Source organism: Lepisma saccharinum, chromosome 15 (assembly GCF_977018435.1).
Source record: "Lepisma saccharinum chromosome 15, izLepSacc3.1, whole genome shotgun sequence".
Taxonomy (NCBI): Eukaryota; Metazoa; Arthropoda; class Insecta; order Zygentoma; family Lepismatidae; genus Lepisma; species Lepisma saccharinum.
In genome coordinates this window covers 39,444,453-39,460,368 of record NC_139243.1, presented here as the reverse complement: position 1 = coordinate 39,460,368, position 15,916 = coordinate 39,444,453, and the positions used below count along the sequence as shown (strand labels likewise).

At 36.8% G+C, this 15,916-nt stretch overlaps 2 protein-coding genes across 6 annotated transcripts in view; both read right to left on the bottom strand.

Annotated features, from left to right (window-relative positions):
- Positions 1–15,916, bottom strand: part of Cp110 (Centriolar coiled coil protein 110kDa) — a 72,782-nt gene that overhangs the window by 55,812 nt on the left and 1,054 nt on the right. The window lies entirely within an intron of this gene.
- The window catches only part of LOC145999210 (uncharacterized), a 29,045-nt gene continuing 16,582 nt past the window's right edge, over positions 3,454–15,916 (bottom strand). The window contains exon 2 of the mRNA XM_083136144.1: positions 3,454–3,701. Within this exon, the coding sequence (XP_082992270.1) occupies positions 3,454–3,701 (248 nt within the window). The remainder of the gene's footprint in view (positions 3,702–15,916) is intronic.

Genomic DNA, 15,916 nt, shown 5'->3' with positions numbered 1-15,916 from the left:
ACGGTAGGCACTATGTTTGAAGTGAATATTGTAACAAGTGGCGCAAAAGTCATCATCCTATTTGAACTTACCTTTATCTTGTTTGATTGATTGAATTGCTTTATTTTACTTCACTTCTTGTGCCACTTTTGGCTAATTTGCAAAGATGAGGATGAGTGATGATATGATGAATGGACAATCCATGTCCAGGCCAGGATTCAAACCCGGGACCCTTGGCATCGTAGCCCGATGTGATAACCACTCTGCCATGGGGGTCAGCACCTTTGTTTTGATATCTTTTTGTTTATATCAGTAGTGTATTGTCAGTTAAATAGAAGATACTCACGAAATTTATTGTGTGCGAAAATGAATAAGTATACCTCACAAGAACGTGGAAATATTGTGCCAATTTTGCGTGACACTTTTCCGGGCAGAGTAATATCCCGTTTTGGTGATTTGCCATGGCCGGCCAGGTCCCCCGATTTGACCGCTCCAGATTTTTCCTTTGGGTAATTTGAAGTCATTGGTTTATAAGAATAAGCCAGAGACGTTACAGCAACTAAAGGACAATATTCAGCAAGAAATTGAAAACTTTTCCCCTCAGATTCTTTCCAACACCTGGAAAATGCAATAAAAAGAACCCAAATTTGCATCAATTCAAATGGTGGTCATTTATTGGATGTTATCTTTAATAATTGGGGACATGAAACTTACAAGTATCAATAAAAGTTTAACATAAAAAAACTACTTTGTTTAATTTAAAACAAAAGCAATAGGCTAAGAAAATCAGGTGATGACTTTTGTGCCACCTTGTACATTTTAACATGTATAATATAAATATCTGTATCATAAAGAATAGCATGGAGTGTGTATTAAGGGATGCATTAGCACTTCAAGAGATGTTTTAGAAGATGTAGAAAAAAAAAACTTTAGTATGTGTATGATATTTCTAAATTTTATATTTTAAATTAATTTAATGACCCCCAACCCACATAATTTACCTTTATTTAATACTGTAACTTTTGAAAAATGGACTTTGTTTACAAAGGCCCCCTGGAGGTCAGTTCTAGCTACGGGCCTGACTGTAGGTCCAGTTCCGATTAGCCTAACTGTGCATAAAGTGGACTTAAAACACCAAATCAATCAAATCCTAGCAGGAAAACTAATTATCGTAGAATTTTGGCAATCACTGTCACACGAAATTTGAACCTTCCTTAAAGTAATGAGCACTGTTTGGATTTTGAGAAAAAAAAATTATGTAAAAAAAAAACAACTTAAAAATTATGTTACGAAAGCACGCGAATTTCCCATGGACAATGTATTTTCCATTGACAAGTGACTGTATCGTAGACTAGTGGGAATTAATGTAGAAGTAAATCGGAACCTTAGTAGAATGAATTTAGGGACTTTATTTTAATGCTAAGAGAACCAAACCTGACCTGCCTAACCTAACTACGAAAGCGTATATTGAACAAAATCTTAAGTAATCGCTAAAAGTCCAAAGTATGTGTTAACAAAAGTAAATCAATATCGAACCATGTTAAAACAGGGTGCCTACCAAAATAACAAAAGCAAAATTCTTGACTCTCTCTTGACCTTCCCCACCCCCTTTTTCTTAACATGTATTTAATTGCCCCCTAGTTAGGTATATTTGTCAATTAAGAATTTATATATATATATTTATTGAATGAAAAAACCATACCACAAAGATGAAAACTAAAGCTGTACTTTAACAAGAGATTTAGCCCTGATTTAATTATTAATGCATATAAAAATTAATGTTTCAGACTTCACCCTGGATGGTGAATAGCCACATTAACTTAAGGCGAGGAGATACAGTTACGCACCATGTGTGCATTTATTTGAATATCGTCGGAATGGGCAATGCTACTGAAGAAAAACGTGGGGGTACAAGACAGTATGAATTTTTCCACATGTGGCAGGTCGAAGCGTGTTTCAAAGCTGATTATTAAGCTAGATACGACCTGTAAAAAATATGACGAATAAGAATTTTCGAGATCACATGTATTCCTTATGGTGAATCAACTTCAACATCAAGTTACGGCTAATCAAATGGGAGTTTCAACTTTTCTGCTGGGCAATCACTTCTTCAAACTGCCCTCTTCCCGTTGATATCATTTTCTATTCCATCGGAATTTGATATTCTAATGATAACAAATAAAAAAAAATACTCCAATATGCCCAATGCATTTCTCCATGCCTCCGGGCAGTGTTGTCACACCTGGTGTGCATAAAAGAGCTAAATTTCACCTCAAATGGAGTTAAAACATACTTTGAAGGAGCTAGATTTACGAAGTGCTTCCTAGAGTAATGTTAGCTGCTATTACCGTTAACTCTAAATTGATGACAATTTATTCTTATATTTCACCATCTAGATCCTGCAGCATCAGCCATCTCACGGTCGTATGAAATCGAAAATAAAGGATACCCTGATAACAATATTATGCCCATTTCACGTCAACAGGGCATGGCCATAAAAAAAAGCAGCTGGGGATACAAGAGGGGATGGGGTGACGTAACCAATATAACAATATTACGTCACGTGCAAAATGTATAATCATGGCAAAAGTTGGTATATGTGGGCCGGAACCAGTGATGGTATCATAGTGAGGCACGGGGGCAGGTGCCCCACTTCATAGGCAAACGGGTGCACGAAAGAGCCAGATCTGGCTACAAGAGAGCTAAGTTGGAAACACTGACTCGGAGGGAAAAGCCAGCCGGAGACTGTCTCGCAAGCCCTTCATATTTTTACAAAACTCCACACATGTAAGAATGTAATTCTTAAGAAACAAAGTGAACAAATCTTAACCACAACTCAATACAATTTTATATTTCTAAATATTTAATTTTATCAAATCCCAGTACAGGTATATAACAATGTAAAATCACTATATTCAGGGTTCCCACACGAACCTGAAATGTATTTTCCCTCAGTTTTCCAGAGTATTCAATACACAGTGCAATACTTTTATTTTATTACAATTTTTAAACAATAGCTCCCATTTCCCCTCATAGCCGTGACATCATCAACTTATTATTATTATTAGGAGACAGACTAGATGATAGATTGATTTAACATTTTTGGGTGCTTCAGCCATGTGGCCATTTTGCCCTTACCTCAAAATTTAAAAAGGGGTGTAAAGAGACATTTGAGAAAGGTTACAAATGCAACTTGTAAAGGGACTTCCACAGGATAAACATGAAATTAAAAAAGGCAAGGATAGTCTAAAAACTTCTTCAGAAACAGTGCAAAAGGCCCATTCTTCTAAAAAAATAAAAAAATAAAATAAACATTTGGTCACTGTCAACATCTCCCAACATGGATGGATGATAAATAGTTGGGAAGGTTAATGTGCGAAATACTTAAAACAACGTTACAGGTACAGCACAACGGAGGGTCCAGCCTTTGCAGCAAATGATGAGTGAGATGGTTGTGTCCGATTCGAAGCACAGTTAAGATGACTTCTCAGTGGGAGGGATGGGATGAGGAATCCCAAGCACCAGTGATGACTTGTTACGTGGCAGCCTGATAGCACGAAGCTTGTTCCCTGTTACCTCATCCCAATCGACCTGCCACGTCTCAAGAAGAGAACAGTGGAAAACATTCTGCAGGTCCCTAACTGGCAGGACATGGACAAGAATGTCGCCATCTGCATCAGCAGACTTGACGGTATCATCAGCTCCTTCATTCCCCTTGATGCCTACATGACTGGGAACCCAGCAGGAGACAAATTGTTACTCTATTTATATGGGCCTATCTGTGTATCAGTAATATTACTGATAATTTTAAATGCATAATTTGTATGTCATGGTTTTGTAAAGTAAATTTCTAAATACGCAGTTCATTATTAAAGTAAAACAAATTGAACCACTTGGTTACATGCATTAATTGAGGAGGTGAATGAATGTTCTGCAAGAATCAATTTGCAATTTTGTATTGGTTCAGCAGATATTCTGTTATAGCAATCAGTTAATTTTATGTCAGGAGGTATCAGTACTGGGAAATATTTTATATCAGTATACTTTCTGAAACCACACTAAATGATGTACAAAATGGCATCCCTGTGCACATATAATTAAGGATTCAGTTACAGATATTTGTGTGAGTTAAACACCTTTCCCAACTGTATAATAGTGCACAAAATAACATTTCAAACAAAAGATATAGAACAAATATTTTCAAACTTTTGAGAAAGAAAAGTTTACAAATGGACACAATATCAATTAATCTGTAATAGAAAATAAACATAAAATATATCTTCAAAGCAGTTTTTTTGTGAAGAAAATCAACAGGTAGGAGCATATTTGAGACCTTCAGATGCCCATTGCCCATTTAGATGATTTTTCCCTGAGAATTTTACTTTCTTCAAATTCCCTGACATTTCAGATGTGTGGGAACCATTGTAAACAAAATAGCAAAAATTCTTGACCACAAGCATAATTTCTTCACTTTTTCTTGCATTCATAGCATGATGAAATCACAATAAAACAAAAGGAACTTGGGCCCCCGAACAGTGTTAATTACTTTCAGGAAGGTTCAAGTTTATTGTAGCAATCAATTCCAAAAATTCTGCAATAGTTAGTCTTTATCCTAGGAAACTTTGAAAAATATTAAACAATTGAAACCATTACAGAAATTCCACTCATCACATTCTCCATCCGAGATCCTTTGCTGTTCCCCTCTGCTGGTGATCATTAACCTTTTAACATGTCTGGATGCTAAATAAATTTGCAGTGAGAATTTAGGGATGTGTGGATGAAAAGGTTCAGAAATTACCCACTTATTAAAATATGCCACTGAAATGCTTTAGAACACTCGAAACTATTGTGGAAGCGATTTCAAAACTTCGAGAAACTAATTAGCGCAATTGAAAGCTTCACTAAGTATTTTATCAGAAAAATTATGATTTGAAAGATAGCTTACATGAGCATCCACACTTTGCAGCAAGGAGCAAGTTTTGGTTGTATGGTCATCTCAGACAAAGTTTTCCAGGATTTTCATGCGAGGTTTGAAGGAGGTTTTATGCTCTCATGCACACGAAGTAGATGGCAACAGTGGCCCCTATCCAAGCTGACAGAAAACGAATGGCTGCTTGAACACAAAAAATCATCTACGAGGGTATGGAAGGGAAAAATGAATCTCCAGATAACGCACAGTAAGTAATCACTAAGACTCTGAAGTCTTGAAAGCAGTTTCAGACTTGTTCATTCAGATTGTTTTATGATTTTCTGAAATTCTCCTAGCAGAAAGACTGATTATACTCATTGTCACACAACATTTGAACCTTTCTTAAACTGATGAGCACTATTTGAATTTTGAAAAAGTTATTTATATTGGAAAAAAAAACTTAAAAATTACCTTATGCAAGTATATACACTCCCAACGGATAGAGGCAACAGTAAGTATGGCCCAAGTTCCTTTTGTTTTATTGCGATTTCATCATGCTACGAGGGGGGGTCCATAATGGAGCAGTGGTAGCATCATCGCCTTGTAATCAAGGGGTCCCAGGTTCGATTCCCAGTGGAGGCACATAGTGGTTCGGATCCCACTTTAAACTGTAGGTCCGGTCCAGTCCCGATTAGCCTTACTGTGCATTAAGTGGACTTAAAAACAACCAATCAATCAATCATCATGCTACAAATGCAATTTTAACATGACTAGATTTCGATTTACTTCTGCTAACACATACTGTGAAGTTTTAGCGATTACTTAAGAGAATATATGCTTTCATAGTCTACAATACTTACAGTCGCGTAGCGATTACTTAAGAGAATATATGCTTTCATAGTCTACAATACTTACAGTCGCGTCAATGGAAAATACATTGTAAATACCATACACAAGCATGTACAATGTATTTTCCGTTGACGCGACTGTAAGTATTGTAGACTATGAAAGCATATATTCTCTTAAGTAATCGCTACACGACTGTAAGTATTGTAGACTATGAAAGCATATATTCTCTTAAGTAATCGCTAAAACTTCACAGTATGTGTTAGCAGAAGTAAATCGAAATCTAGCCATGTTAAAATTGCATTTGTAGCATGATGATTGATTGATTGGTTGTTTTTAAGTCCACTTAATGCACAGTAAGGCTAATCGGGACTGGACCGGACCTACAGTTTAAAGTGGGATCCGAACCACTATGTGCCTCCACTGGGAATCGAACCTGGGACCCCTTGATTACAAGGCGATGATGCTACCACTGCTCCATTATGGACCCCCCCCTCGTAGCATGATGAAATCGCAATAAAACAAAAGGAACTTGGGCCATACTTACTGTTGCCTCTATCCGTTGGGAGTGTATATACTTGCATAAGGTATTTTTTAAGTTGTTCATTTTTCAACATAAATAACTTTTTTTCAAAATTCAAAGAGTGCTCATTACTTTAACCCTCTGTCATCCGCGTCCTCATTGCAGCACAAATTGCCCCGCGTACGGCACTCAGTGCCGCCGCATCAATACCAACGTTATTTACGTGAATTATTGATGCAAATCAAGATTGAATTACACTAGCACTTGCTGGAAATCAGGTGAAATATTCATGAATGTAAACATGTCCATTTCGGACACTTTTATCAGCTATTAAAAGAAAAGTAAACAAAAATTAGTTTTATAGAATTACAAGCTTAGACTCTTGCAGCAAATGCACCAAAATATTATTCTAAAAGTAATTAAACTTTGCCGTATTATGAAGGCACTAAAAAATTAACTGTCCATTCACAAAATTATCAACGTATTTTCCAAAAATGTTCAAGGTATTTTTCATAAAATTTGAATGTATTTATTCAAAAATTTTCAACGTATTTTTCAAATTGAATTGAAATTGTAAAACTTATATGGGCATAGAAAGGAACTATTTGTTCCAAAACTCTGTCAAAATCTTACTGACTCGCAGAAAAAGCAATCAAATGTAGAAAACACACCTCGAAGAAACTTACACAACATTTTTAAAATGTTCAAATCTCAATTTGTTTCCTGTACTCTTACGAGGTATATGTACATAAGAAAAGACATACTGACTCAAGTATAAGGAACCGAATGTTGTCACTTTTCAATATCGTTATTTTGACAACTCCAACATTTCGTATGTGTACTGCAATGGTTTCTGCATACAAATAATTTGTATTTCGAAAACGTACCGTGGTTTTCATCTTCTTATTTCCCCCAAATTCATGGCTGGCATGCTGTGATTTAAGATATGAAACCAAGGGGGACCAGTTACTTCAGATGCATGTAAGGAAATGAAAGAACGACAGAAAATAGGTGCTAATGCCTCTATGTTTTCGGGGAAATAGTGAAGATAAGTTACTTAGTGCTTTCCCAACCATTATTGCGCTGCTAAGGAAAATAATTCAAAATTTAAAAAGGCGGAACTCAGTGTCGGCATGTGGGTTACGGAGGGAGGGTTAAGGAAGGTTCAAATTTCGTGTGACCGTGATTGCCAAAATTGTACGATAATTAGTCTTCCTGCTATGAGAATTTGAAAAAAAAATAAAACAATTGGAAGCGTTACCGAAGCAAGTACACATCACAATGCACGGTAAACAAACAGATTTCGTGAACCGATACCGGAAATCAATTTGTGCCTCATACATGTTTACATAGGAGGGACAGTTTATTCGTTACCAAGACAATAGTAAACAAATGATGAAACTGCAACAAAACAAAAGGAACTTGGCCCGTCTTGTGTTCAACACAAAACTAGGAATTTAGTTATGTAAAAGAAAGTCTTGCCCCATGATTAATTCGAATTAAAGAACCACAACTTGGACCGACTTAACATTTATCAAAGGAAGGTTATCACTCCTGGGTTAATTCAATAAAATAAACATATTAAAAATGGGCATTTCAAGCACTAAAGTATTTTAACGTGAAAGTTTCCTTATTGGTGAGAATATAATTTGGAGTGAAATTACAATACCGACCCCCCACCCCCGATTTTTTTAAATATTTCGCATACTCTATAATTGAAGGCTTGTAATCATGAATTTCAAGTTAAAATTTAGGGGTCACATATAGAAATTGCGAAATAAGCGAAATTGAATGGTTGATGATCGGAACAGGAACCCTGGATTTCTCTACTAAAACAATGTTTATTGCAAAATTTTAAGTTTCAGAACAAAATATATATATTCCTGGTATTACTATGACCTCAAATTTTAACTATGCTTGCCTAACCTAAACAAACCTATCCCCGAATGGTTCTATGACCCCAAATTTTAACTATGTTTGCCTAACCTAACCTTACCAAGAATGGTTCTTGGGGCTATCCGTGAATGGTTTATGGGCCAATTGCGATCTTGGACCGACAAAAATTGTTATTTTCGTAGAACTATAACGGCAAACTTTCCCCACGGTAGATGCCATTTTCGTAAATTGCGATTGAATGCTCGCAAAAGTCAATTGTTCATATCAACAAACATGGTGCCCATGCTTCTATACGGAGAATGATTGCGAAATTTGAGAATGTTATTTTACAACTTCTACAAGTCACCCCCAGATGTTAACCTTAGATAATTCATCGACACTGCGTATTTCGTGAGTATCAGAAGTAGGATAGAAATTACGGAAGGATCTGGTATTGTAAATTCTTAACTATAATTCGATACCCTCTACTACTCAGAATTTTTTGGTTTGGTCTTTGTAATGGATGAGGATTTGTTTAGATATGTGTCCATGTTTAGCATTGGAGATTATAGTTGAGAAATGAACACACAAACACATTATCGTCCACTCAGAATGTAAATGTTCTATGTCCAATTTTTCATTTTTTCAGGAAAGCACTTTAAAGTTTGACATGATATATTTATTGCACCTTTGTCACACTGCGCTAAAAGTTTGTGTCATTGTAAAGATATATTGAAGCTTCTCTAAAAAGAAGTAGATGTTTGGTAAGGTATTCATGCTGTAATTAATTATTGAAATTTTAGATAGAACAATTGCATGCAACATTAGTTTGATTTTAGAGTGCCAAGGCTCTATCTACATGATGTAACACTGCATTCTGGAAACGAAAGAATTTCATTGTAAATTTGTCATTCGGTACCAAAGTGAAATAAATAATTCATATTATGTGAAATAAATCAACAACTCTGATTCCACCATTATTCTAAATTTATGTCTGTTAACCACAAAATTAACAACCAAAGACCACTACTCTTGCTAAGCATCTTCCACCAGTGGCTGAGGTTATAATGCAAGTGGTTTATATCTTCCTCTGATGGAGCTTATGGTTGGTTGAGGAAATTGTAAGGTTTCATTGGCTGTTGGAGTTTGCAATCTCATGGATGCTTTCAAATTCTGTATATGGGGCAAAAACACACTCAATCAGTGGCGTATACTGAGTCCAAGGTATGGGTTATCTCACTATGTCTGATGGTCCTAGGCTATGAATAGAAATAAGTTTACCAACTCCAAAGAAATCAGGTTGCCAACTCGGTATCGGTTCCGATTGTTTTATGATTTCTCCTAGCACAAAGACTAATTATCGTAGAATTTTGGAAATTATTGTCACACTAAATTTGAACCTTCTTTAAAGTAATGAGCACTGTTTGGACTCTAAAAAAGTTATTTATATTGAAAAAAAAAAACTTGAAAATTACCTTACACACTTCTCATGGACAAGATACTCTCCGTCGACAGTAAATATCGTAGAAGTGTGGGAATGAATGTAGAAGTAAGGAACCTAACCTGCCTAACCTAACCACAAAAGCATATATTGAACAAAACCTTAAGGGTAAACTTTCCGTATCTGGAAAACTGATTTCTTAAAATTTACAGGAGAAATTATTTACTATTTTATTTAACTATTCTAACCTAAACCTGACCCAACCTAACCTTACCGGAAATAATTTGTGGGGCTATGTATGAATGGTTCGTGGGGCTATGCCTCAATAGTTTGTGGGGCTATGTAGGTATTTTTGGGTGGGGTGGAAACACTGCATGCCGACTACGGTAGTGAAACTGTGACCGCCATTTAGCATGTTACCGAAGGGAAAAAGAAACGAACAAAACTTACTTCATACGTCGAAAATATAGATTATTTCTGTGAAAAAAGTGAAATGCCACCTTCAGCAATGTTTCTCAAAGCAGAATATGTAAGTAGGAATATGGAAAGTGACATAAATAGCGAGTTTCAGGCATTTTCCAGATACAAAAAGTTTAGAAATAGCTAAAACTCCGCATTATGTGTTAACAGTCATACATCGAAATTGAACCATGTAAAAATTGCATTCGTAGCATAATGAAATCGCAATAAAACAAATGGAACTTGGGCCATTTCAATTTTTCACATTAAGAGTACTTCTTTCTTTTAGTTTTTTGGAACGACTGAAGATGACCGGCCCCCTCTCCGATTTTCTTCATATTTGTCATACTCACTAATTGAGGCCTCCTAATCACGAATCTGAAGTTAAAAGTTGTCGGAAACATGTAGAAATTGCAAAATAAGCAAAAATAAGGCGTTAGTTTTCGGAATGGAAACAGTCGATTTTCGCGAAATTTTTTGTTTCACAAGCAAATATATATATTCCTGATACTACGACGACACCAAATTTTAACTATGTTTGCCTAACCTAACCGAAACTAACCTAACCACACATCAATGGTTCGCAATTATTTTGCAATTTCTAGAAGTTTCCAACAAATTTTAACTTCAAATTCGTCATTAGCAGGCCTCAATTAGTAAGTATGTCAAATATGAAGAAAATCGGAGAGGGGTCCGGTCATCTTTAGTCATACCCGTGTTTTTGCTTCCGTAAGACGGAATATGGCGGTTAACACCTTTGTAGATCATCGCCTGTCGTGCTTGTTTTTTGTAATTTTAATTGGGTATACAGCATTTCCAACTTTCTTAACCCAAAAAATACAAACATATTTAAAATGCGTTGAACCACTGATGATAGCCCCAAGACACATTACGTAAGGTTAGGCAAACAGTTAAAATTCGTGTAACTAGTTAGGTAAGGTTTAGTTAGGGTAGGCAAACATAGTTAAAACATAACCTTACGTAATGTTTCTTTGGGCTATCGTAAATGATTCAATGGATTTTAACTGTGTTTGTATTTTTGGTTGGAAACACAGAAGGTTGAAAACACTGCATACTCAATAAACATCGACAAAACACAAGCACGACGTGCGATTATCTACGAAGGTGTACGCACCAAAGGCTATTGTGCGTCAGAGAATTAATTTTCAACTAAAAACATGTATTTCCACTATGATACATTCCCACATGACAGAAAACACCTTCCAGATGTTAAGACAATTCTACAGGACCTTATTACCGTAAGTTGTTTCCTCTGTAAAAATAAAGGGTAAAACTTTCATTTCCGCAAAACGTATTTCTTCAATTTTACAGGAGAAAGTACTTACCGAAATGAGTTTATTTATACTTTAGGAAGGTCTTGGAAGTATGTCTTCCCCTCGCTTAAATTTTTTTGCCGGTAAATCATGCAATTTTCGATATTAATTTCACTCCTATGCACGAAAGCTGTTCCCTTGATGTCCGTCTACTACGTGAACCAAATTTTTGCATGCGTTTAATGATGTAACAACTGGTCACTCTTTCCTAATACGCGGTATTGTAACTGTGTAACAGTTGTAGAACGTAAATAAGCTTGCATTACTGTTCATCATTTCTGATTACGAACTTGCGACAACATGACGGGCACAGGATACCTGAAATTGCACGGCGTTGAAGATCCAGTAGAATTTGTAATTCACCATGGAATTGTGAAGGAATTGGGGTAACATTATTGTATGAGGGAAACGGATTCCTTCAAATTTACAGGAGAAAGTACTTACGGAAATCATTTTCTTTAGCATTGTGGAAGTTCCTGAAAATAAATTTGATCCATTTTAATGTGAATACGTGTTGTTTTCTGCGAAAATCTCTGTCCGACACGCTGTTTCTGCTCCCGCCATTTGATTTCTGCATGAGAGTGCAATGTTCCGTGTGTTAAGATGATGCAACCCGGTAGCCAGTGTTTCAGCCTCGCTGTGTTTTCACTAGAACCACGTGTCGAGTATTTTTAATTTTTTTTTTTTAACTATGCTTGCCTAACCTAACTTAACCTAACCTTACGGAAAATGGTTTTTGGGGCTAACGTGAATGATTTTTGGGGCTAACGTCAATGGTTTGCGACGTATTAGCATAATTTCAAATCTGGGCACGAAAGTAGATATTTTCCGGTGAACGAGGTTGCAACACTGCATAAATCAACAAAATACTCTCAGAACGCCCCCTAAACCAGTAAGCTATCACGGCCATAATGTGTTACAGATTCGAAACAAGTAACAGTAAGTACTCGTAAATAGAAGAAATAGACATTATCTTAGTTAAAAATGAATTATTAAGAAATTTTCCCCATTCGAAAATAACACGTTAGCAATGTAAAGAAGTCCGAAATATATGATTCGTGGGTGTTTCCCTCATACGATAATAGTACCGGAATTGGAATGTCCCAAAAAATAAATTATCTTCAATTTTTCTAATTAAAAAAAAAAACAAAACAATTTTAACTATGTTGCCTAACCTAACAGAAACTAACCTAACCTTGCCGTGCATGGTTCGTGGGGCTATCTGTGCATGGTTCATGGGGCTATTTATGAATGGTTCGTGGGGCTATTTCTGAATGGTTTGTGGGGCTATCCGTGACTGGTTCATGGGGCTATTTCTGAATGGTTCATGGGGCTATTTCTGAATTGTTTGTGGGGCTATTTATGAATGGTTCGTGGGGCTATTTATGAATGGTTCATGGGACTATCCGTGAATGGTTCGTGGGGCTATTTATGAATGGTTCGTGGGGCTATCCGTGCATGGTTTGTGGGGTTTTCGAACCCGAAAAAAAAAAAATATTTTTTCTAATTTTAAAAAACAAATTTAACTATGTTTGCCTAACTTAACAGAACCTAACCTAACCTTGCCGTGCATGATTCATGGGGCAATTTATGAATGGTTTGAGGGGCTATCCGTGCATGGTTCGTGCACTTTTCGAACTTGGAAATACAAAATCTGTAACACGAAAGTACGTATTTTTCTACGAAGAAGGTTGCAACACTGCATAACCACTGATCATGGACAACACTAGTCAAGATTTTTCCTCATCGTCGCCTTGTAATCAAGGGGTCTCGGATTCACACAAGGTTAGGTTAGGCCTGTTAGGTTAGGTTCCATTAGCACTCATTTCACCCCTAAATTCATCGAAAAAAGAAAGCGCGGCGAATATAGTTAAAAATAGAAATTTTCGTAAAAAAAAAGGCACGTTTGGGGTATCGGTAATATTATCGTATGAGGGAAACACCTACGAATCATATATTTCGGACTTCTTTACATTCCTAACGTGTTATTTTCGAATGTGGAACATTTCCTAAAGTGAAATAATGCATATCAATGTCTATTTCTTAGATTCACGAGTACTTACTGTTACTTGTTGTTTCGAATCTGTAACACATTATGGCCGTGAAAGCGTACTGGTTTAGGGGGCGTTTTGAGAGAGTTTTGTCGATTTATGCAGTGTTGCAATCTCGTTCACCGGAAAATATCTACTTTCGTGCCAGGATTTGAAATTTTGCTAATACGTCGCAAACCATTGACGTTAGCCCTAAAAACCATTCATGTTAGCCCCAAAAACCATTTTCCGTAAGGTTAGGTTAGGTTAGGATAAGTTAGGTTAGGCAAGCATAGCTAAAAAAAAAATTAAAAATACTCGACACGTCATGTTCTAGTGAAAACATGGCGAGTCTGAAAAACTGGCTACGGGGTTGCATCATCTTAACACACGGAACATTGCACTCTCGTGCAGAAAGCAAATGGAGGGAGCAGAAACAGCATGTGGACAGAGATTTTCGCAGAAAACAACACGAATTCACATTAAAATGGATCAATTCTACATTCAGGAACTTCCACAACGTTAAAGAAAATGATTTCCGTAAGTACTTTCTCCTGTAAATTTAAAGGAATCAGTTTCCCTCATACGATAATGGGTACTACTTTGCTATACCTGAGACACCTGGGAATAATTTCTTTCGCACTTTTTTACATTGCTAACGTACTATTCTGCATTCCGGAACACTTATTTAGGTGAAATAATTGAATTTTTTAGGAAAGTAATGTATATTTCTTACATTTACGAGTATACTGTTCTTGTTGATTTCCACACACAACATGGCGATAGCTTACCGTTGATCGTTCCTTTGGCCAGAAAAACCATTGACGTTAGCCCAAAAATTCACGATAGTCCCACAAACCATCACGGGGACGAGGTATGCCTACTAGGTTAGGTTAGGCCTGTTAGGTTTGGTTCCATTAGCACTCCTTTCGTTCAATTTAGCATATACGGACAATACGAGAGTGTATTGTGCTCTCATGCAGGAAATAAATGGCGGCAGCAGCAATAGCGCGTCGGAAATAGATTTTCGTACAAAACCAAATGCATTCGCATTAAAATGAATCAAAATTACATTCCCGAACATCAACAACGCTACAGAAAATGATTTGCGTAAGTACTTTCTCCTGTAAATTTGAAGAAATCTGTCTCAGGTATAGTAAAGTGTTACCCGATAATGTTACCCACGTTTGGAAACACTGCAGAGATCGCGTGACTTTCAACGCTCTCGCCATCTGCACGCACACAATGGAAACAACGGCATAATGTGACGGGCAATGCCAATTTCTTACGTAAAAAGTGATTAATTCTTGTTCGGCAGCATTAAACTACGAAGTTTTTACTTTCCGTGAAAGAAAATACCTCCAAGAACGTCTAGAATGCTAAAGAAACTCATTTCAGTAAGTACTTTCTCCTGTAAATTTGAAGAAATCCGTCCGGGCGATATGGCATATTTACCAAATTGGTTTCGAAAAAAATATTTTGGTAACATTATCGTATGGGTAAAACGGATTCCTTCAAATTTCCTTCAAATTTACAGGAGAAAGTACTTACGGAAATCATTTTCTTGAGCGTTTTGGAAGTTCCTGAATGTAGATTTGATCCATTTTAATGTGAATGCGTGTTGTTTTCTGCGAAAATCTCTGTCTGACACGCTGTTTCTGCTCCCGCCATTTGCTTTTTGCATGAGAGTGCAATGTTCCGTGTGTTAAGACGATGCAACCCCGTAGCCAGTGTTTCAGCCTCGCCGTGTTTTCACTAGAACCACCTGTCGAGTTCGGAACAAGCCATTTTTCCCCGAATGGGTGTCACTTATCGCACAACATTGTAGCAACATTGTGTTCCGACGTCACAGGAGAGAGCTGTTTTTACAATTTTTCTTTGTATTTATGCTAATGGAACCTAACCTAACAGGCCTAACCTAACCACGTAGGCATTCCTTGTTTGACGTCAATATTCAAGGTTGCAAGATTGTTGTGCGTAAAGGAAGATAATTAACGAATTACGAAAGAAAGATGGTTCCGACCCGAATGGGTGTCACTTATCACACAACACTGTAGCAACATTGTGTTCTGACGTCACAGGAAAGATCTTTTTCATGTTAGGCAATACAAGCTAACGCGTCTCTTAGCGAAAATAATAATTTTTCTTTGTATCTATGCTAATGGAACCTAACCCAACAGGCCTAACCTAACCACGTAGGAATTCCTCGTCTGACGTCAATATCCAAGGTTGCAAGATGGTTGTGCGTAAAGGAAGAGCATTAACAAATTTCGAAAGAAAGATGGTTCCGACCCGAATGGGTGTCACTTATCGCACAACACTCTACGAACATTGTGTTCTGACGTCACAGGAGAGACCTTTTTCATGTTAGGCAATAGAAAGGTAACGCGTCTCTTAAGGAAAATATTATTTTTTCTTTGTATTTATGCTAATGGAACCTAACCTAACAGGCCTAACCTAACCACGTAGGCATTCCTCGTCTGACGTCAATATTCAAGGTCGCAAGAGTGTTGTGCGTAA